At 49.4% G+C, this 22,110-nt stretch overlaps 4 protein-coding genes across 12 annotated transcripts; 2 read left to right on the plus strand and 2 right to left on the minus strand.

The window, feature by feature from the left end:
• Positions 1–36: 36 nt before the first annotated feature.
• Positions 37–10,246, minus strand: LOC121603703 (ATP-binding cassette subfamily C member 4). 8 transcript variants are annotated; one of them, XM_041932827.1, is made up of 10 exons: positions 10,151–10,246; positions 7,187–7,760; positions 5,130–5,261; positions 4,745–5,037; positions 4,093–4,484; positions 2,570–4,027; positions 1,848–2,490; positions 1,554–1,784; positions 796–1,489; positions 37–726 (listed from the first exon to the last, which is right to left on the minus strand). In XM_041932827.1, exons 2-10 carry the CDS (start codon positions 7,369–7,371, stop codon positions 402–404), a joined length of 4,353 nt encoding a protein of 1,450 aa, XP_041788761.1. In that variant the 5' UTR covers positions 7,372–7,760; positions 10,151–10,246; the 3' UTR covers positions 37–401. The 8 variants fall into 8 exon arrangements, with proteins under 8 accessions (XP_041788761.1, XP_041788763.1, XP_041788759.1 ...); XM_041932829.1 differs by having other exon boundaries at positions 10,093–10,222; XM_041932825.1 differs by having other exon boundaries at positions 10,032–10,222.
• Positions 10,247–11,508: 1,262 nt separating this feature from the next.
• Positions 11,509–13,744, plus strand: LOC121589139. Its single transcript, XM_041907810.1, has 3 exons — positions 11,509–12,507; positions 12,591–12,674; positions 12,825–13,744. Exons 1-3 carry the CDS (start codon positions 12,122–12,124, stop codon positions 13,627–13,629), a joined length of 1,275 nt encoding a protein of 424 aa, XP_041763744.1. The 5' UTR covers positions 11,509–12,121; the 3' UTR covers positions 13,630–13,744.
• LOC121589140 lies at positions 13,725–14,996 on the plus strand. The gene is made up of 2 exons (XM_041907811.1): positions 13,725–13,790; positions 13,854–14,996. The coding sequence occupies exon 2, from the start codon at positions 13,900–13,902 to the stop codon at positions 14,662–14,664; it is 765 nt and encodes a 254-aa protein (XP_041763745.1). The 5' UTR covers positions 13,725–13,790; positions 13,854–13,899; the 3' UTR covers positions 14,665–14,996.
• Positions 14,997–16,513: 1,517 nt separating this feature from the next.
• On the minus strand, positions 16,514–21,702 carry LOC121588905 (eukaryotic translation initiation factor 4H-like). 2 transcript variants are annotated; one of them, XM_041907350.1, is made up of 4 exons: positions 21,598–21,702; positions 20,315–20,611; positions 19,786–19,970; positions 16,514–19,058 (listed from the first exon to the last, which is right to left on the minus strand). In XM_041907350.1, exons 1-4 carry the CDS (start codon positions 21,627–21,629, stop codon positions 18,535–18,537), a joined length of 1,038 nt encoding a protein of 345 aa, XP_041763284.1. In that variant the 5' UTR covers positions 21,630–21,702; the 3' UTR covers positions 16,514–18,534. The 2 variants fall into 2 exon arrangements, with proteins under 2 accessions (XP_041763284.1, XP_041763283.1); XM_041907349.1 differs by having other exon boundaries at positions 19,705–19,970.
• Between the last annotated feature and the right edge of the window lie 408 nt (positions 21,703–22,110).

Consider the following 22,110-nt stretch of genomic DNA (forward strand, 5'->3'; position numbering starts at 1 on the left):
AAAACTCCAGAATCGTGAAGAAATCAACAAAAAATGTTAAAAATAATTGTGTTTTATTTCGTTGTAAACATTTGGCCATTTTCAACAACGCCCTTCGTGACGCTTAACAGTTAAAGTACATTTAGTTTTGTAGGTCGTTCGTCGTTCCATTGTTAAAGTACAGCATACACTGGTAAATAGTAAGATAGTAAGAGCAATAAACGCTATCAACTACATCAGTTAAACTCAAACGCGATGCAAAAGCATTCCATATTTCAAATAAACGCATTTCAATATGCGCTCACTGTTGAATGGCTCGAGGCGCGTGATGTTCTGTTCCGATTCTAACTCTTCTAACTAAGCTAAGAGGCAGTACCAGTTGCTTCCCTTCACCGTCGCTATTTGTCCGACTTTACGGTGGCTCACTGTGGCGCTTCCTTGCCAAACCGCCACGGGTTCGGCATCCCGTTCATGAGGTGCCGATTCGGGTCCATCTGCGCGTACGTTTCCGCGGCGATGCGCTTGAGAGATTCCGACTCGGACGGTCCCGTTGCTTCGACCATATCCTTCAGGATGCCACCCTCCTGCTGGAGCAGTATGTGCGGAGTGTCAAACTCCCTCGCTTCACCGGCATCCATCACCAGTATGCGATCGGAATCCATTACCGTGTGCAGGCGATGCGCAACCGTCAGCACCGTACAGTGCTTGAACTTCTCCCGGATTGTTTTCTGTATCAGTGCATCAGTCCTGGGTAAAAAAGAAAACAAAAATATGCGTTAGGCCCATTTCACAAGTGCTCGATGGGTTCACACTTACTGCGGATCCACGTTGGCCGTCGCCTCGTCAAGCACCAGTATTTTGTTATTGCGCAGAATTGCTCGCGCGAGACAGATTAGTTGTCGCTGGCCGACACTGAAGTTGGTGCCACCTTCCGTCACCATAAAGTCCAACCCACTGATGGCGGACCGCAGCTCGACCTCGCCGATCGCACGCCACAGCATGTCGTCGTCGTACAGGCTGAACGGATCCAGATTGTAGCGTATGGTGGCGCTGAACAGTACCGGATCCTGCGGGATGATCGATATCTTCGAGCGTAACGCTTCCAGCGAAATCACACCCGTATCGATGCCGTCAATCATGATGCGCCCTTCGATGCGTGCCAACCGGAAGAGGGCCCCGATGAGGGACGATTTGCCGGCCCCGGTTCGACCGACGATTCCCACCTTCCACGTGGGTTCGATCACAAGCTCGAGGTTCTTGAGCACCGGCGGTGCATCCTGCTCGTAGCAGAGTGACATGTTGTGGAACTGAATCTGTCCCTTCCAGGGCCAGTCGCCCGGCGGCACCTTGGGTGGATCCGTCTCCGAAGCAATTTCCGTGTACTGTACGACACGCTCGACGGCCGTCATCTGCTGGATCGATTCCGTCGTTTGTCGGATACCGTACTGTACCATACCGGTGAGGATGAGTGCCTGCGAGATGGCTAACCCGACGTTTGCACTGTAGGTATCTGCAACGGTTAGGAGGAATGGGTTTAGAGTACCATGTGCTGGGATGACCGTCCCGGTACGTACCTTGATGCAGCACAATGAAGCTGAACGTCACACAGGCCACGAACGCCGTACTGATGCAGTCAAGCCACAGCCCGAGAGCGGCATTGCTGGACATCGTCAGCTGCCACACGGCCGTGTGAACGTTCTGCAGATCGTCGAACTCTTCGCGAATCTTCTCCTGAACACCGCTCGCACGGATGGTCGACAGCCCGGAGAGTGTTGCGGACAGGTGGGAGAACACGGGACTACGGGCTGTTATAAAGTACAGGGAAATTAGTGTCTGTGCCACTATAACTAATTAGTAACTCCACTTACTGATGCCTTCCAACCGCTTCATGTCTTGAATCGGGCGCAGATACAGCTTGAGTGCGATCGCGTACAGCAAAACGGCTCCCAGCAGTGGCAGCAGCAGCAGCGGGTTCACGATCGTAATCATCGTCAGTATACCCGTCATCACCAGCAGTATCTGGATGGCTTCGATCATCGCCTTCGGCAGCAGCTCGTCGATCGCGCCCATATCCTTCGAGAAGCGGTTCAAGATCCGCCCGGACGGGTTCGTGTCGAAGAAGCGCATCGGTGCGGTCAGCATGCGGGCGAACATGCGGTCGTGCAGATTGCGGGACGCTTTCATGCAGATGTTGAAAAACAGATACCCCCGGAAGATGGTGAACACGACCACGCCGATGATGATCACGCCGTACGTGTAGAGGAAATCGACCGTCGTGGTGGTAACGGCCCGTTCGTTCACCAGCCGCAGCTCTTCCTGCCGCGTCCAGTACGTGACGAAGTAGTCCGATCCGCTGACGATCGCCTGCGAGAACAGCAGCATCAGGAAGGTGAACAGTAGCATCAGCACGTTGCCACCGGAGAGGAAGTACGTTGCCCAAATGCGCCACGAAATGGTACCCTCTGCCTGGTCCTCCGCTACCTGGCGGCCAAGGTTGTCGGCCACACTTGACTAAAAATAAAATGCACATTTTTTAAAGACACTGCCACCCAAAAGGCGACGACTCTGTTTTGCTCTGCTTCCGACTTACCGCACAGGAGCTGGGTGTAACGCCACGCAACGAAACGGTACTTCCCTTCAGCAGCTTATACCCATCGAGCGTAACGCCATCAATGAAGGGAATCTCATCCTCCGGAATGTCCGCCGCCAGTACACTAACGTCTGCCCCGCCCTTCTCCGGCTCGCCGGACTTGAGCAGCTTGCCAAAGTCGACCTTTCCGTTCGCCAGCTCCGTGTACGTGCCCTGGGTCACGATTTTCCCTCCCTCGATGATCACGATCCAGTCGGCTTCCTTCAGGAAGTGTACCTGGTGCGTCACTAGCACCCGCGTAGCCTTCTGCTTCTGTGCCAGATAGCCGCGCGGACCGATCACCTCATCGAACAGATGCTTGCCGACGTGTGCATCGACCGCGCTGAGCGGATCGTCCAGCAAGTAGATGGACGCGTTGTTGTACACCGCCCGTGCCAAACTGACGCGAGCACGCTGACCCCCGGACAGGGAAGTGCCCCGTTCACCCACCACCGTTTTATCCCCATCCGGCAGCTGCTGGAAGTCGGTCGTGAGGGCACAGTGACGCACCACCGCCTGATACCGGTGCCGATCGTACGGCAAACCGAACAGAATGTTGTTCCGCACCGTGCCAGTAAACAGCCACGGCTCTTGCGAGCCGTACGACACGTCCCCGTTGATCGTGGCCGTGCCGTTCTGTATCGGCAGCTCACCGAGCAGCATCTGCAGCAGCGAGCTCTTGCCAGCACCGACCGGCCCAATAACGGCCAGCAACCGACCCGGCTCGATCTTGACGCTGATGTCTTTGAGCGTTTTGTCCGTCGTCTCCTCCCAGCTGGCCGTCACGTTCTGCAGCTCGATTGCCGGTTTGTTGTCGTGCTCGGTCATCAGATGCAGATCGTTCAGATTGCGCTTCAGCCCGCCGGTGGCCGACGCCGATGGTGGCGTTGCGTCGTGCTCCTGCAGCGCCAGGAACTCCTGGATGCGGTCGATCGATACGAGCGCTTCGGCACCGAGCGAAACGGCCAGCGGATAGAAGATGGCCGCCGTTAGCTGAAGGATGTTGAAGAACTGGGCCATCGGGAAGACAATGTCCGCGGTGATGGCGCGTCCCTCGATCACGCAGCACGCGATCGCGAGAAACAGAGTCGACCGTTCGGTAAACACCATCGTGCTCAGGTAGATGCCCCGGATGTACGATGCCCAGCGGATCTGGCGCACCTCCTTCTTGCGCGCCAACGACACGACCTTGTGGAACGGTTTCTCCCAGGCGTACATCTTGATCACCTGGATGCCCTGTATCAGCTCGTTCATGATGCCGACGCGCTGGTCCGTCTTTTTCGCGACGCGCATACGAATGATCGAGCTCAGCCGGCTCAACCCGGTCTGGACGGGGATCGTTTTAACGAGCAGCCCGACCACGCCGACAATTGCTGCCCACTGGACACGGCGCCAGATGAGGTAGCAGGTAAAGCATGCCTGTAACGCAAGAAAACGGCCCTTTAGCATCGTTCACCGTGCCCGAACTGTGGCGCCCGACTCACCTGAAACGGCAACACCCAGACGTAGTGGACGTAGATAAACCCATAATCCAGCCGGCTCACATCGTTCGACAGCAGATTGATCATGTAGCCGGCGGGCGTTTGACCGGCCGCCTTGCGCGACATGCGCAGCGTCTTGCGGTAGATGAGCGAGCAGCAGGCAATGCGCATCCTGGCACCGACTAGACGCTCGCGCAGATCGGAATGGTGACAGCAGAAGCATCCGAGCAGGGTCAGCAGCACCAGCAGGCCCGAAAGCCAGAACGCATCGTTCCACGCGTGGTGCAGAAAGTCGGAGAGATCGTCCACGACGGTGCTGTTCGCAGTGGCCGATGGATCGTCCGCTCCAAACTGTTCGCCAAGGTCCGGCAGTATAGTTGTCTCCATGCCTTCAGCTGTGACGGGAGTAGTGAGGAATTTGCACAAAAAGCGAAGTTAAACCGAAACCGATCATTAATTAATGGTCAACGGGTCGCGACGCTCTGTCAGCCGGTTTGATAAGACGACACAACATTTGATAAGAGAGTACGCAGGCAGGCAAGAAAGTGAAGAATTGCTCACATCGGGAGCTAACGAGAGCAGTTGCCGTTGGATGATCATACTCGATCGAGGGTGTGTGTTTGTGGAACTATTTAATTACATAACGGATGCATACCTTCCTGAGCGACGTTCGACTTGCTTCCTCCGATGCTGTTTCCCGGGGCCGGTTTATCGTCCTCGATTCGGATCCGTCGCTTCCGGCGTCGCTTATTGATCATGGCCGTCTCGTCGAAGACGAGATTTTCCAGATGCGATTGCGTAGTGTCCGGCAGCATCATCAGTGGCATCGCCATCGGTGGTACCGTGCTGAACACGTCATTGTTAATGTTAACCACCGCAACGTGCGTGGAGTTGGTGGGTTCCTGGAACTGCACCAGCAGCTGCGCCAGCACCACGGGCAGAATGGTTCTAAAGGAGTGTCAAGGAGTAGCGGGTACGATCAGTCACTGGTAGAAAGTGTTGTTACAAATCGAACGATTGATCGCATAGTTAGTACATACTTTATCAGCACGAACAGAAAAATAAGAAATCCATCAAACAGGCTCTGCTTGTAGAACGTCCGGAAGAGGGCATTGCGTAGCTTCGGCTCGCGGCTTGCGATTCGTGCCTGGGACACTTCCTTTTCCCATTGCCTGGCGAGTGGAAAGTGACAAGAAAAAAGAAAATGTTAAAACAAAAGCATGCGATAATCATAACTGTGGCGGACAGAGTACGAAACACAATCATAACCGGACAGGAGTGGTTTCAAAGCACCGATAACAGGCTGGAATTGAATTACGAGTTCCGCATAACAAACCGATGCATCAGAATGCCACCAAACGCAATCGGTTGACGATAATCATTGCGGGTCGTGTTTGATGTAGTGCAATCGCATCACAGAATGAGCGGTGCAGCGGTTTCCTTGTGCGATAATGCACCACACATTGCCGTAATAAATGGAGCCGGGAAGACATATCATAAACCCCCATGTCATACGTTCTGTTGCTTCTATTGCGCAAACTGACCGGCTAGCAAAACGCTGACTTGATTCATATTCATCGATCTCCACGTTTGTTGCCGAATGATTGCTCCAATCAGTAACTATGTGTCATCAAGGGCGAGAGAGATTGTTGATTGATTGTCTAGTGAATGGAATGTTCGGTGTCAAGGTTTTGATCGTGCGCTGAAGATTGGGCGAGCCAAAAATCTTGTTTGAAACGATCCTTCGATAGCCGAAATTCTACAACGTCGGAGAGTTGTTTTTGCACCAACTAGTTTTAAATTAATGACACGTTAGATGAACCATTCCGATAGGAACTTTACCTCCAAAAGCATCGTTGTGGATCCTATTCTACAGCCTCACAGTCTTAGATAATCGAGATATTCACCTCCACGTGCTGTTGAATGTTCGGGATCGCTGATCGTCGGACCATCGATCGCCGTAGAACACAAACGCTCATTTAAAACAGGTTCTTGGTGGAATAGGTGTGTGCACAACAAAAAAGAAGCAATATTTTAACACATTTTGTGGTTGCCGATTGGGACAGGTTGCTGCCCGGGGACCCGAATACTGGTCCTATTAGTTTTATTCGTTTCTGCAAACGAGTTCTGCGGTAGGTAGAAACGATGCTACCGACGCTAAACAGAGCCTAATGTACACTCTGCTCACAACAAGCACACTCTCCGGTGAAGTAAGCACACTTCAAAAAATGCTTGTCACACCAACAGAGCTCAAGGTTAGGTCGGTTTGTTTGGTTATGGAGCGCTTTTTCTCGTTCGACCCACAGTTCCACCACTATTGGCCCAGGTTAGTTCTGGTGTGACAATGAAAATGGTATATATTACTGTTAGAACACGAACATCCACTACCAACTAGCGGGCTTATCGCGCTGCACGGGCCCTGACGTCTGAAGGCCAACGGTGAAGTCTGATGACATAAATTTTCGTAGATAAAACTTACGAGAGCTCGGTGAGAGAAGATAGAGCATCGGTCGGGAGATGTTTCACGCTGATAAACGCGCCCATAAAATGGGGTCTACAGAAGGCAAATGGGAGCAACAGAAGGGTTTGGACTGGTTCGAAGGAATCCGGATTGTTCTGAATACTATAAGGTCTACTTCTTTATTGCATGGTATTTGTGGCTCAGGTTCAGACAACAGCGTGCTTTCAGGTGTACAGACGAATGTGTACAGTCTAGACTTTATAACAAATATGTAATGATCGTAGAATCTCTACGGTTTGTCTAGCTTCGAAGAAACTAGCACACCAATGATCATAAAGAGGCTTTAGAACATGAATTATTTCATAATCAAGATCTTGCGATCATTGAAACAAACACAACCCACAGGAAATGTCCATCTTGCAAGACAACCAAGACAATCAAAAACGTGACGAGAACGGTATCAACGAACAAATAAAGCGCACACCCGCCTGCTCTTCGATCATCTCACCAGTAGGTCACTAGCTCAATCGATACGCATCTAAACGAAATTCAACCCTACGCCACAGGCAGCAAGACACACACAAAGATTCGCCTTGACCACAAAACGCGTCACTGGTTCGCACAGCTCGTACTTACTCTTCCAGCTCGTCGCCCAAATCCTCCGACCGGTCCGCCTTCAGGCATTTGGTAAGATCGTCCTTACCGAGACCGCGGCGCGATCCGCGATAGAACAGCGGCAGCAGCCAGCCGAAGAACAGCTGCGACAGACAGAACGCTCCCTTGCGCGGGTTCTTCTTTACCGGCTTCGTGGAGCTGTCCATCGTCGCTGCGGTCCGTGGACGCGTGGAAACCGGTGCACCACTAGCTCGATCACTTGCTCCGGATTGCGATGGCGGGCACCGCCGGTACCGCTGCAGCACTGGTGCACCAGACACACCAGCAATGTCGTAAGGCACATCCACTAAGCACTACGCTCTCTACCCACTGCCGACCGTACCGATCGATCGGCCACACAATTGCATCGCACACTGGGTTCACACTAGGCAGCAGCAGCACCGTAACACCGTGCACATGTGGGAACGGTTCCGATCGGACAATTAGGCTCCGCAATCGAACGCACCCAGTATCACTACAAAATTGTCAAGGCACAGTGGGTGGTGGTGGTTCCGGTAGAGCGGAAGGAACGGGCCGGAACTGATAAATTCGCAACCTGCAAAACAGTGCATAAGGCAAGACAGTTAGAAGAAGCGGGGGGAGGGGGGGGGGCTTCACTTCACATATGAGGTAAAGGTCGTAAACGAAGTTACGTATTGATCGTAAAATTACTTCCTATCGGAAGTTTGGAGGAAACAGACACGCACACACACACACACACACAAACGCACGCATCCGGTGATTCAACGCTTCTTATCGCCGCCGTGCAAAAACTGTATCACCCAGCCGATCACACCACCAAGCACACCTTGTCCTTGCTCAATTATTGCATCTCTGACACATTACAAATTTCACAAAGCGATCAACTGGAACGGGGCTGAAGGGAGGTCAATTAAAAATGTCAAGTGATTCTTCCTTTTGATGGCCTATCCAACACCACCTTGATGTTTCGCGGTGCTCTGCCCAACCGGTGACTGACTCCGTGAGCAGTCGAAGACCATACTAAAGACTAGTGCGCATTCCTCAACCCCTGTAGCGGCACGGTTGCTGCTGCTGCGGTTGGTCGTAGAATCACTCCGATGCTGATAAGAGCCCACAGACTCCAGATGATGACTAAATGCCGCACCATATCAACGCGGAATGGAGCGGACACAAACGACACTGTTTGGCGATGGGATTAGCCAGTCTGGTGAACTCTACGCGGTGGCGGTTTTGTTTTTTTGATAACGCCAAAGCAACTAAACTGCGTAAGATCTGATCTTTACATGACTTGATAGGAAAAATAACTCATTTTCCAGTACATAAAAACCTGCATGCATTTAAAAAATAAATAAATTGCCATCCCCCATTACCCATCAGCCCATCCGGCTTCTCACCTCTGCCTTCTGCCGTGATAAAGCAATCAACACCGTGACCTGCCCCTGTCTGTGTGTGTGTGTGTGTTGCCTGCAGTGTTGCAACCGGTCGGGAAACCATCAACGCATCAAGCTTTTACAGCTTGTGTGCATGCGAATCGTGTCTCCACCACGGGTGAGTGGATGCACATCAACATCTTCCCCGAGGTACGGGCGCGGTCACTATCTCTCCCTGCTGCTCCCGCCGTTGGAGTTTGATAATTCACAAAGAAACACACCAATAAGCACAAATGAACTGGGTGATCCGTAATCTGGAACCGTTCTTGTTGTGTGTCCTCTTTTTTTAAATAATGGTGCTCCCTTCCAACGAATCGTTCTGGAAGCGATATGGCCTCAGCTGAATGTTGTCATTGGTGACAGCAAGAAAAAAAAATATTTTTTCTTGTTCCCCCCTTTTTTAGGATTTTTGATTCCAAACAGCATCATGGTGATAACGAACGACCATACCCAACACGTGCGCTTTAGGGTCAGTACGCTTGACATACAGGCGCAACAGGCGCGCAAACATAACGCTCCAAGGCCTACTCGCACTGCCGCGTTGATGCGTAAACGCGCATGAACAAATCACGAATTCTGAGCGAAGCGACTTGCTCAACTATAAACAAGAATATTTATTTAGTATATTTATGGAATAGTTTAATTATTTCTCTTTGATTATCCCCTTCCCGAAACACGCCCATCCCCTTTGGGTAACTTGAACGCGAATAGCTCATTAACCTGATCGCTTAAGCACGTGCCAAAGTGCGCCATCGGGTGTGCAGTGCTGCAGCAAAAGAAATCATAAAAGTTCTTTCACTCGCTTACGCAACGCGAGAACGCACGCAGGTTTTGAAAATACCAACAACAAAAAACACACACAATCACCACAAGAAAATCCGTACGACGGGATTGAAGCTCGGGGCCGGCTGGCGTGCATGTAACACGCTATACCGACAGCAAAAAAAAAAAAAAAAAAAACAGGGAGGGCACCAGACACATTCCAAAAATATGCCACTCACGTTCGGTTTCTGTCGCGTGTGGGTAAGCTCTTCCTGTGAGCATAAATCATGCTACGGGGATTGGGTGAGCCAAAAAAAAAGAAGAAAACGTGTCCCGTTTTTCTTTTGTTTTCCGCTTGCGCAAGGTTTGCGCCGTATTATGCTGTTTGTAGCCTCGGTTCGGTCGATCTTACAAGCAGAATATGGCCACTGTTTTCACTCCCTGTCTCTTTCACCCCCTTTTTCTTCGGTCCTGTGTGTGTGTGTGTGTTGTTAATTGTTCTACCACAGTTTTCACCACTCTGCAACAGGTTGCGAATGCGTGCCGGTTATACGATCGTGCCACTCCATCGATTAGATCGATATCTTATCGGAGCTATTTTTAAAACCAACCTGCACCCAAGAAAAAAAAACTATAAACTAATTTTATCACACTTCACACTGGCCACGGCGGTAACAGTTTTGCGTTAAAAAAAAAAAAATTATAAACACAAACACTCCCAAACGCGACACCACCGTTGCAACGCTAAGCGAAGCGTAACAGAACCACGCACCAGCAACGCGCAAAGCCGTCCAGTTACGGAGAACGAACCGAAACCTCTGTGAGGTTGCTCGCTAGAACAACAACATCAACCCCCAATGGCCGGCAAAAGGAGAAGAAGAAGAAGAAAAAGATGCCTACATGCCGCTACTGTCGTGGGAAGGGATGAAACCGTGTAGTGATGAGCAAAATGGGCCTAAAGCCAGAATTGGATTGATCCGAATCCAGCTGCTTTCGGATTCGAATCCGGATCAACTCCGGAGTGTGCAGTGGGGTTTGGACTCAGGACTCACGATTTATTGTTAGCTTCCAGAAATTATTTGAATTGAATTAATTTATTTGAATTATCTAACAATGTATTGAACGTTGCTGAAAATTTAAATTTAAGAAAAATTGATTTGCTCATTTGCTTGAAAAATGTTAGGATAATGCCAAATAATTGTGTGGAATGGGTGAAACATGTGCGGTAAAGTCTTAGTAAATCGTTCAACGAATCCAACCATGAAAGGAAAGTAAACAATAAATCACGAAATTTACCAAATCAACTTTATCAAAAATCTGGAAACAACCGGAAACCCAAAGAAAACCCAGCGTACGGTTTTTGTCGGTACGCAGATAGACGATCGAATTTTTGCTTATGAAGAGAGCAATTTTAGCTACAAGCTAAGGTTTCTTGCAAGCTTGCTTTTGTAGTGTAAGTATTTTGCTTTACGAATGAAGCACGATAGCAAAACGGATTCAATACGAGCCATTTGGATTCGATCGGAGTAATCCGGATTTAGCCGGTGCCAATTGAACCTGTATTCGTTCGGAGCATTCGGATTCGAAGCCATGTTTATTTTGGAGTTGGATCCGGATTAAGAATGTCGGAGTCGGAGTGGAATCACGAATCCAATCTGAAGCTCCCATCACTAAAGCCGTGTTTACTACGCCCAGTCGAAAGGCGGAGGGAGGAACCATGCTACCGGGGTTGCAGTGCCGGTACACCCTTTTTTAAATGTCACAATCAAGAAATTAATATATGTTTTTAAAAGTTCATCCACATGAGGCGATTCGATGTTATTTTTACGTCCCATTTAAGTCTTAAATCGTCTTACACACTTCACTCCATCTCAATTCCAACGGGGGAACACAGGGTGCTTCAAAATTAGCGCCCGAAACATGCTTCCACGCGCGTAACACAAATACATCGAAGCAACCGAAGCAACCGAAGCAACCGAAGCAACCCCTACACAGTGCCGGCAGCCCCATCTACCCTCCTTCCCCTGCACGTGAAGCATAAACATAAACAACGGGGGTGTGCTGACGCGCGCACGCTCACTCACACTGTCAAACATTTTAATGATTTCTTTACGCACACCAACCCATACACACATCTAATGCAGAGTTATAATAAAAAAACGGCCGGCAAAAATTAGCCACACAATATCAGTGTGTGGGTAAAGTAATTTACGTTTGTGTAGGTTTTTTTTTCCCAATATCCTACACCAAATTGCTATCTTTGGCTGTCCCCGCTGTTCTCATTCATCATCCCCACCACCGAGGGTGTACGTCCGTTATCTTTGATGGTGCTCTTGGTACCATCTCGTAGCGTGTGTGTGCGCTCCACAGATAGATTGACGACATAAAACCGACCGGCGTTTGTTGCTGATGTGGCCCGCATTTTGACCGCAAATCAAAGCCATCCCCCCCAAACCCTCTATCGGTCATCGTCAGCGGCTGGAAGCGAGCATCAGTTAAGCCAAACGGGGCAACCCCATCATCCTTCAACGAAGTCCCACAAGCATAGAAATATCTGTGTCTTTAATTGATCAATTGTGCGACCCCAAATCCGCCCAGTCACTGTCACGATAACAGTTTGTGATCACGTTCAGTTTACGCCACAACGCGCCCGAAGCAACCAGCTTTGTCAGTGGTCAGTGCGAATTTGGTGCGAATCAACGGAACGGTTTCCTTTCCTTCACTAACCCCCCACGCACCCACGATGGACACGCAGCGGGTGGCACTGAAGCTGAGCGACATTTCGCCAAAGTTCACGGAGGAAACGCTGGACGAGATAGTGCGGTGTGCGGGCGGGAAGCGCTGCACGGGCTGGAAGATACCGGAAACCAACTTCACCAAGGGTGACGCGTACCTGAGCGAGCTGTACCGCATCCAGCTGACCGGGGAGCCGGCCGAACCGGGCCGGGACGAACCGCTGGTGGTGAATGTGGTCGTGAAAACGATCCCGAAAAATGTGGGCCGCCGGAACACGTTCCGGTCGGCGGACTTTTTCCGCAACGAGGCCAACTTTTACAACGTGGTGCTGAAGGAGCTGTACCGCTTTCAGGACGCGCGCAAACCGGCCAACCCGTTCAAGGACATTAACCCGTAGGTGCACCGGACACGGCGGGCCAGCGGTGGGCTGATGGTGAGGCTAATGGGCGTTTTCTTTCTTACTTCAACCATTACAGATGCTACGTGGCGTACACGGACGGGGTGAACGATTTCGTCGCAATGGAAGACCTTGGTCAGTACGGGTACAAGACGGCTTCGAGGTATGATTGCGTTAAACTGTTTGAGGGAACTGTTAGTAGTGATGTTTCCGTAAAGCACGCTTACACCCCACACAGCATTCCTTTTCCATTACGTTTACTTTTTGTTGGTCTAATTATTTCGACCTTTTCTCCCGTTCCACCCTGCCGTAGAGCCGAAGGTGTCGGACTGGAGGAGTGCAAGCGTTGCATGCGCTCGCTCGGCCGCTTCCATGCCCTGTCGCTAGCGATGAAGGAACAGGAACCGGACCGCTTTCACGAGATCGCCCAGCAGCACGTGGAGGAAACGTACTACAGTGCCCGGCTCAAGTCGTGGTACAACAACTTCCTGCAGGTGCAGATCGATATTGCGCGCGACGCGATGGCGCGCGAATATCCCGGCACCGAGCTGGAGCGCACGATGGAGAAGTTTTTCGACTGCGACCTGTACGACCACATGGTGTACCTGACGCACACGCGCAACCAGAACTCGGTCATCAACCACGGCGATTGCTGGATGCCGAACTTTCTGTTCCACGACAGCACGCCGGCGATGCGCATGATCGACTTTCAGCTCGCCCGCTACTGCTCGCCCGCGCTCGACATTGCGTTCTTCGTGTACTCCTGCACCAGCCAGGCGTTGCGCGACGCGCACTATCAGGATCTGCTCGGCGCGTACCACGGCGGGCTGGCGGAGATGCTGCGCGATCTCGGCTCCGATCCGGACACGGTCTTCCCGCGCGCCGAGCTGGAGAAGGAGATGCGCCAGTACGCCCGGTTCGGGTGCGGTATGGGCATCGAGTCGATACCGTTCTCGCTGCTGGACGAATCGGAGGTGCCCGATCTGGACAAGATCACGGGCGAGCAGGCGGTCCCGATCGAGCAGCTCTGGATCCTGCGCCCGATTGCCAGCCAGGCCGGGCGGCGGCGATTGGCGGATATGTTCCGCCATGCGACCGATATGGGCTATTTGAATTAGAGCAGGCGGCGGCGATGATGATGGCGGTAGTCGCTGGTTGCCATGGAGAAGGAATGAAGAATTTCAAGTTAATAAAACGTCAATCACTTGTTGCGCAAGTGTTGATAGAACGTTAGCCATTCAGTGTTGGTGTAATTCGGTGCTTTCTGGCTAGGTTTTAGGTCTCTTACTCAGAAAAATTGTATCCAAATGACTGATTTTCTTTCTCCTTCAACCTATCTCAGAGACAAAGGTGTCGAACTAGCCGACTGTCTGCGCTGTATCTGCTCGATGGCACGCTTTCACGCCCTCTCGTTCGCGATGAAACAGCAGGACCCCCAGGCATTCGAGCGTATCGTCAGCCAGCTCGAGGAAACGTACTACAGTGCGGCGCTAGAACCGTGGCACGGCCCGTTCATGCAGCGGATCGTGACCATCTGCAAGGAAGCGCTGGAGATCGAGTGCACGCAAAGTCCCGACCGATACACGGCGAACTTTAGGCGCGACGCCCAGGCATTCCTGAACAGCCCGATCTACGGCATGATGGTGGAGCTAGCAAACACCCGCAACCGGTACGCGGTCATCACGCACGGCGACTGTTGGCTGCCCAACTTCCTCTTCCGCCCGGACCAGGTGCGCATGATCGACTTCCAGATGGTGCGGTGCGCCTCGCCCGTGCTCGATCTCGTCCTGTTTGTGTACTGCTGTACCGATCAGGCGCTACGGGACACACACTACGATCAGTTGCTGAGCGCGTACTATCACGCGTTCGCCGAACTGTTGGCCGAGCTCGGCACGGATCCGCAGGCGACGTTTCCCGCCAGCGTGCTTGCGGGCGAGCTGCGACAGTTCGGCCGGTTCGGGTGCGGGATTGCGGTCGAGTCGATTCCGCTGGCCCAGCTGGACGAGTCGGATGTGCCGGATCTGGACCGCCTGGAGGGTACGGAACCGGTACCGCTCGATCAAATACTGACGGTCCGAAGCATCGGGACGCAGTACGGCAGGCGCCGGCTGGTGGACGTGCTGCGCCACGCGTACGATCGTGGCTATTTATGAAGCAAGTGCCCGCTGTGGTGCGTGAACACGCGCACAACAGCTGCGACTCAATCTGGTGGTAGTTTTATTTCTTCGATTATTTCTAATTTACTTTATTGATGTTTTGCGTGAACTGTTCACAGTAGTTTGGGTTTTCTGATCGGGTGACTGCCCGGTTGCAGTAGTTTAGCAAATGGGTGTTTATCATCGGCATCCGCTATCAGTGAGCTTTGCGTATTTGGGAGTTTTAGTTGCTTAGTCTTACGGTTTCTTGTTTTTGTTTTGTTTTATCTTCTTTAGCTTCTCCTTTGTGTTCTACTTGTACCAACGCAACCCCTTCGTCATTAGTCATATTTACTTTCTTTTCTTCTCCTTTTTACAACTCTCCATCTATGCAGAATCTTCAAAATTACTCCTTTTCCCCCCTTTTTTTTATTAACGGCGCTTCACAGTTTTCTGAAGCTTTCTTACGCTTCTATTTATGCTTTAGTTTTATGACTTTTTTCTTCAGTTTTTTTAATCATCGTTTTATATTTTCTTATGCAATATGTCAATTGAAAATAAGTCTTCCGTTTTATAGCTTTACTTGCCTGTCTTTTGCAAGTTTAAATGTTCCATTATAGAGAAAGAGAGTGAAAGAAACAAACTTTACTAAGCCTATAGTAATTGTGGATGCTTGATCCTTCGTTTAAATCACTTATCCCGGATGCCTGGAGCAAAACTTCTGCGCTATGGAGAAATGTTAACTAACTGTGTTTAAGAATTAAAAAAAAAACTATAAGTAACCATTTACCGTTCAATAGAGCAATAGAAAGTGTAGCAATTTTAGCACAAGGTTGCCTGTTTTGCTGTGTGCTGGGAACAGTTTGGGAAGTCCATTCGATTCAATTACGGGTTGCGTTTTATTTTCTCAAATCCCGTTCTTTCGCGCCGTTTTTTTTTCTCCCATTTTCATCACACGGTCGGGTCAACATAGTTGGATTATAGATTTTTAGTAGGATTTGTTTTATTTTCTTTTCTGCAGAACAAATAAACGTTACATTATTATACGATATTACATTCCAGTCACTTCAACACAGCTCCGCACCTTCCCCACGGATAGTAGGGGGACGGTACGGTATTATGCTGAACTACACCCAAAAAAAACCAAACAAACAAAACAACCCTTAAATCGAGAGACCTGATGAAGAAACAAAAAACCCATAAGCATGTATAATGTTACGCTTGCGCCTGCCTGCCTAACACATATTGAAAGTTAGGAACCGGTTGGAAAATAAAAAAACTTTCTTTTGTAAAAGAAAGTTCGCACATTTTCATCAAGATTGCTTGCTCAACGAGAATGCAGAGAGGATTCGTTTGCTTCACATGTTGTGTGTGTGTGTGTGTGTTTGTCTGTAGGTTACGATTTTGATCCTGATTTAGCAAGGAGAGTGATCTGGCTTCTACCCAGATTCGTGTAAATCGTTCGTTTCATCGCTCGAAACGATATTAAATTAGCGCATTAGATTGCTTTTCATTCATTCCACCATTCATTCATTAGTATTAGCATCATCATTCATTATTTGTTTTGTGTGGTTTGGTTAAGCTTTCCTTTTGGCGCACGCAAATCAACCATTGCGCTGCCCCACGCGCCCGTTAGATTTAACATCATTCCCAGGAGCTTATGCTGCTCGTATATGTTCATCTCGTATGGCGTCGTTTGGATGATTTTTAGTGCGAGTGGTTTGGATTAGTTTGCTTCCTCTCTCTCTCTCTCTCTCTCTCTCTCTCTCTCTCTCTCTCTCTCTCTCTCTCTCTCTCTCTCTCTCTCTCTCTCTCTCTCTCTCTCTCTCTCTCTCTCTCTCTCTCTCTCTCTCTCTCTCTCTCTCTCTCTCTCTCTCACTCTCTCTCTCTCTCTCTCTCTCTCTCTCTCTCTCTCTCTCTCGAGAACCTGTGCTTCTCGGTAGTAATTTGCCAAACAATTTCCAAAACATCAAATGAGTGTGCAAGTGTGTGTTATATGGTTGCTTTTTTTTTGTTTTATTCATTTTCCCTAAGCATTAAGGGGGCTGTATTTGCAAATGTTACTGCAGCTACTGTTTGTCCGTGGCGCTACTGCTTTACTGTTAAATACCTGTGTTTGACGCCCGCCCGCCGAGCAGAGAGAAAAAAAAACCGACCGGGTGGGGCCGGCGGCCCTCTGTAACTCTAGTTACCACCCACACACTACCCCTCCTCTCCCCCTCCTCCTTCACATCACTAGTGTACCATAATAAATGTATATAATTGTTATTATCAAGTATTATTTGTAATTTGTATCCAGCGTTTCCGTTATCATTGGATTTGCAGCAAGTATTAAATCGTAGAAAAAAGCTTACAAAACAAGTTGGATATAAATTATTGTGTTTAAAGATTAGCGGTTTATCGTCGCTCTGCAGGTTTTTGAGTCGCATTTCATCATCTCACTCCTTTCATCTCATTTTTTTTCTGTTTTTGTACGCGGCCCCTAGATGGTGGTTGTAAAATTTTGTTTGTTCGTTTAGTTGTTTTTGTCTTGTTTTGCCGTGTGTGCTTTACCGCAGGGAAAATAATGAGCTGTGCAATCTTACGTCGCCCTATTGTTTTCATGTCCGTGTTTTTCTTCAAGGACGAACACATTTTCATTTTTTCGCCTTAAATGCCCAAAGTACAGGGCAGGTTGGGGGATTAACTGGAGGAAGAGAACTGATGACATAAAAACGGATGTACTGCTACTTATTTCGACAGGTTTGAGTGTGTATGGATCGATCGATTCCACTCATTTCCACACATTTCGTTTCGTCTTTCTTTGCCAGCAGCGATACTATTGTCGCTCGCACATGTACACAAGCCCTGCTTCTCGCCAGCGCCAGCTGTTCCGCATCATTCCGGTACGTAAGTAATTCCGCAATCAATCTGCCAACACATGTTTGTGTCTCTTGATCTCTCTTTTATTTGTGAAAATTATACGCAGATTACTTATTGTTTGCAGCTTCGACATTTTAGGATCGATCGCGTAGTAATAATCGACGCACGATCGGGGCGCAGCACACCGTTCGTTTGTCTTTGTATGAGTGATTATTGTAGTAAAAAGGGTACACGTCCCGGTCTCGCCGGATACCGAGTAACTGTAGCAAATAGATTGGAACGGACAATTGAACATAGCTAAAATTTCAACACCGGCCCTACGCTATTATCATCCCTGATTATAATGCCACACTTGCCTCCATTACCGTAGAAAGGGAAACTTACACTGTACGATGGGGGAAAGTGAGAGAAAGAGACAGTAAAGCATTAAAAAAAACGCAACGATTGCATACTGTATTGTTTTTAAAGGGGTACATTTTATACATACACAACAAAATAGGGAAGTGTACATGGAGAGGGGAGACCTGTTGTAACAACGAAAAAGCCACTGAATGAAGAAGAAAAAAAAACGCATCCCTTGGTTAGTTGTGTGTTTGCGTCAATGTTGATTTGTTTGTTTGTTTGATTTGCTTACAAGAAAGAACGAACTGGGAGGAAAAACTAAAGCACGCACGCACACACACAAACACAAAGATAAAAGGATCTACCTTTCCCCACCGAACAGGGACCACAACAACTCAGACTTACTGGGCAGGAGGAAAGGGATGGTGGTGGTGTGCACCACCACTTTGCCAAAAGCTCTACCGAAATGTGCATTATTTTTTACCACCGGAACGACATACTGGCAATACGGAACACTTTTTAACCAAATGGGAGCCGCTCGATCGCCGCTCGTAAATCGTAACTTGCATCAGCCAACTGTGATCAGCGTAACTCTCATCCATTTCCGATAGTGCGCATTGTGTTTCTTCACCGTCTCGCTCTCGATAGCTGTAGCTGTGTTGCATACGTCTTTCCCTTCTCTTCTTAATTATCGGCCCCCGTTGCGCTGGAGGATGCACTGTTGCCACCGCCGCCGCCGCTGCCACCACCGTCCGCACTGCTGCCCTCGCTGCCGACGCTGTTCGCGTGCTTCCGCCCAGTTTCCGGACCGCCGAGCTTCTCCTCGCGTGGCCGCGCGTTGCCGAAGATGGCGGCCGATTGCTTCGTTTCTGCCAGCGCGTTCAGCGGCGCGTTCGTCGAGCGCGGGGCCAGCTTCAGCCGGGGCCGTTCCTCCATGTTGAGATTGGGGTTGGAGGGTGGCGGGTAGTTGGACGGCGCACCGTCTTTTCTTCGCTCGTTGTCTCGGTATTGATTATTACGACCATAATTGCCGTACCTATTGCCATCGTCGCGACCGTAGTTGTCGCGATCGTTGTAGCGACCACCGCCAGCACCGCCACGCCCATCCCGGCCTCCATCGCGATCGTTATCGCGGCTCCATTCGTCGCGACCACCACCATCCCGCTCGTCGCCAAAGTTTCCGTACCTCCCTCGGTTCGGTGCCCGGTCTGTGGCGGTTGGGCGAAAAAGGGAAGAAGAAAGAAAAGTTTTATAATAAGCGAGGAAAGCAGGCGAAAGGATTTTTCGATGAAGCATCAATGAAGAAACGGATTAAATATAGAAATCAACAGTGCAACGAAGATACGAAATTGACATTCCTTTTGTGGTGCTACACAAGGGTACAGCGACACGACAAACAATCAAAGCAGCGTGCTCGCGAACGATAGGTTTGAAATGGGCTAAAATTTAAACAAAAAGAATGTAATGTACTGAAATTATAGCAAAGAAAAATTATAAAAATGTAATCGCACAACGTGCAGCTAAAACTCCTTGGAACCCCCCTTAATGGATGGCCGTCGTTTAAGAACCTACTGTCCTAGTACGCACTAACGCATCAAAATTGCATATTATACTAACAAACTAAGTATGAAAAGAAAGAAAAGCGCTCAAATGTTAAACAACGACACTTGAGGATTAGTTTTCCATTCCAATCTCCCAGCCAATCGATAGGGCGACTATACTACACGAAAGCTACAGTAGCAATAATAATAATAATCATGCAGAAGGCAGGCTCGCGCAATGTCTACAATAAGATGTACAACAGCAAGAATTATGTGATGCGATCGGCACACCGCTGGGACGATCGGTCTTTACCATTATAGTTATTTGGACGTCCACCGCGGTTTCTATCGTAATCGTTTCGGGAGTAATCGTTACTATAATTTCTATCCATACCACCACTTCCGCCGCCGCCGCCGCTGCCGCCGACGCCACCACCACCACCACTGCCGATCGGCCGATTATTCATCTGGTTAGGTCCGCCACGGTTGAAACCGCCACCGCCGCCGCCGCCACCACCATTGCCTGGTCCACCGGGTCCGCCACGATTCTGTTGACCACCGCGCCTGTTAAAACCTCCACTTTAGGTTTAAGAAAAGAGAAGAAAAGGGAAACACCATCAGTAACCATCTCAAGAAACATGCTATAAAAAAGCGTATTAAGCATAGTAGACATTGGTGAAAGCAGTGTTGTATAGTTGTACAGAATCGACCACGCACGTAGCCTAAAGCGATAATGCACATGTGGCAGCCATTGTGTGCTATCAAAAGATTAAACCAAGATTAAAGCGATATCGATAGCATATATGTCCAATCGCTTCAATCTGCGTGCGAACATTCGACACTATGACGTAACGGCTGAGGGATTCAGGGATGGTGGTCCTTTCTGCCTTTCGATTGGCGCCACAATGGTTTTGTATACGTACCGGTCGTTCTTCTTTTGCTCGGCCACATCAATCCGCAGCGGTTCCGGTCGATCGTTCAGCACTATCATGCCATCTAGCTGGAGCACCTTCTCCAAATCCTCGAGAGTATCGAATTCGACGTAGCAAAAGCCTTTGAATACGTCCGTTTCCTTGTCCTTCACTAGACGCACGCTCTTCACCGCGTACTCTTTGAAGATGGCGTTAATGTCGCCCTGCACGACCCCGTTGGGAAGGTTGCCGACGTACGCAAGGTACGGTGGTTCCGTCGGGAGCGGTTTACGGGCCCGATCTCCATATCTGTGCGAAGGAGGGGGGGAAAAGAAAAGACGGGAACATTAGTATTAAATTCGTAGCACTTCGCGCGCATGTTGCACAAATTCCATCAAAGAAAGCAAGATATGTAAGGGAACCGCGGCTGGGGCTGTTGAACAATTGCCCTATTTTAATCTGAAATAACAGGAATCCGGGAAAAGCTGATTGTTTGCCTCTTTTAATTTGGCTACTGTAGGTGCAGCGGCTACCCGGCATAATGACCGTGACGGTGGCTATTTATAGTCGGTAATATATTTTGTTTTTAGCAGCACAACCGCTGCCACTGCCGCCGACCACTTCCTGATGGTGGCGAGGAATTTGCAGCCTTTTGGAAGTCTCCGGCTTTCCATGCGTTTTCTTCACCGGCACATATTACGAAACCGGCAGCTTTATATTTCACATCCAGGTTTAATATTCGATTTCAGGGCAAGGGCGGTCGGTTCTCAGCATTCTCACGAGGCGCGTCCCAGCGCTCAGGTTTGTGCGTTTGCATCAGCATGTGCGCATGCATTGTAGTAGTTGCTCTGCCCCAAAAGCACACAAACAAAACATTACTTTCCACGTTGGGATTGGTTTTCGCGGCATGGTGGCCTTTTTCCTGAGCGGCTTAAATTAGTGACATCCGTGTTTCGAACGGTACCATCGTTTCCAGCTGTACCTCTGCTCATCCGGCGTTTGGATGTTCGTCAGCAATACACACCACCCCAAACCGTTTCCACATACACTCGCCCCACTGGCTCAACCCGTCAAGCTCAGGTAGACATCATCCACCACGAGTTTGTGCTGCACCAAGAAAGCGGTCGTTCGGTCGGTCGGTGTTCCCGATTGCCTTCACTTGCCACGCTGACCGCGGCCAGCGGCCGAGCATCACTACTGGTGCAATGTGTGATCACCTTCTTTCGCCACCGTTTGCAACACGTTGCACAGATATCGACGCAGATTTACCATGAAATTGAGCTCGTTTCATTTACCTATTATTATCGTGTGTACCTCTGCCTGCCATATTATATTTGCGATTAAGGCAGGCGCGTGGTGTCGCGAGTCTAGAAAATCCTTTTCCTTTTCTTTTCGCTGTCAGTTGACGTTTGTCAAACCGGTCCCATCGCACGGTGGTCGAACAGTGGTTAAACGCTTTTAAAAAATGGTTTTAACCGTTATGTATCAGGCTAAATCTATACATCAATGTTTACTATTTGGAGCACACCCAGCTCCATTTCATTAGGGTCCAGGTTCATAAATCAGAATCATACCCACACAAAAAGTAGATTAAGATGTATTTAATTTAGTCTACAGTATGTCATCAACCACTACATACTATCAATTGATAAATTTATAGCTATGTAACCTTCCCGTCACGGGTTCAACACCCGAATGGACCTTGCCCCCTTACGTAGGACTTGACTATCCTTCTGTGGATTATCAATAAGTCACTGAAAGCCAAGTCCACAAGTTGTGTTAAGGTAGACCCTGACCGACAACGGTTG

Source organism: Anopheles merus, chromosome 2R (genome assembly GCF_017562075.2).
Source record: "Anopheles merus strain MAF chromosome 2R, AmerM5.1, whole genome shotgun sequence".
Taxonomy (NCBI): Eukaryota; Metazoa; Arthropoda; class Insecta; order Diptera; family Culicidae; genus Anopheles; species Anopheles merus.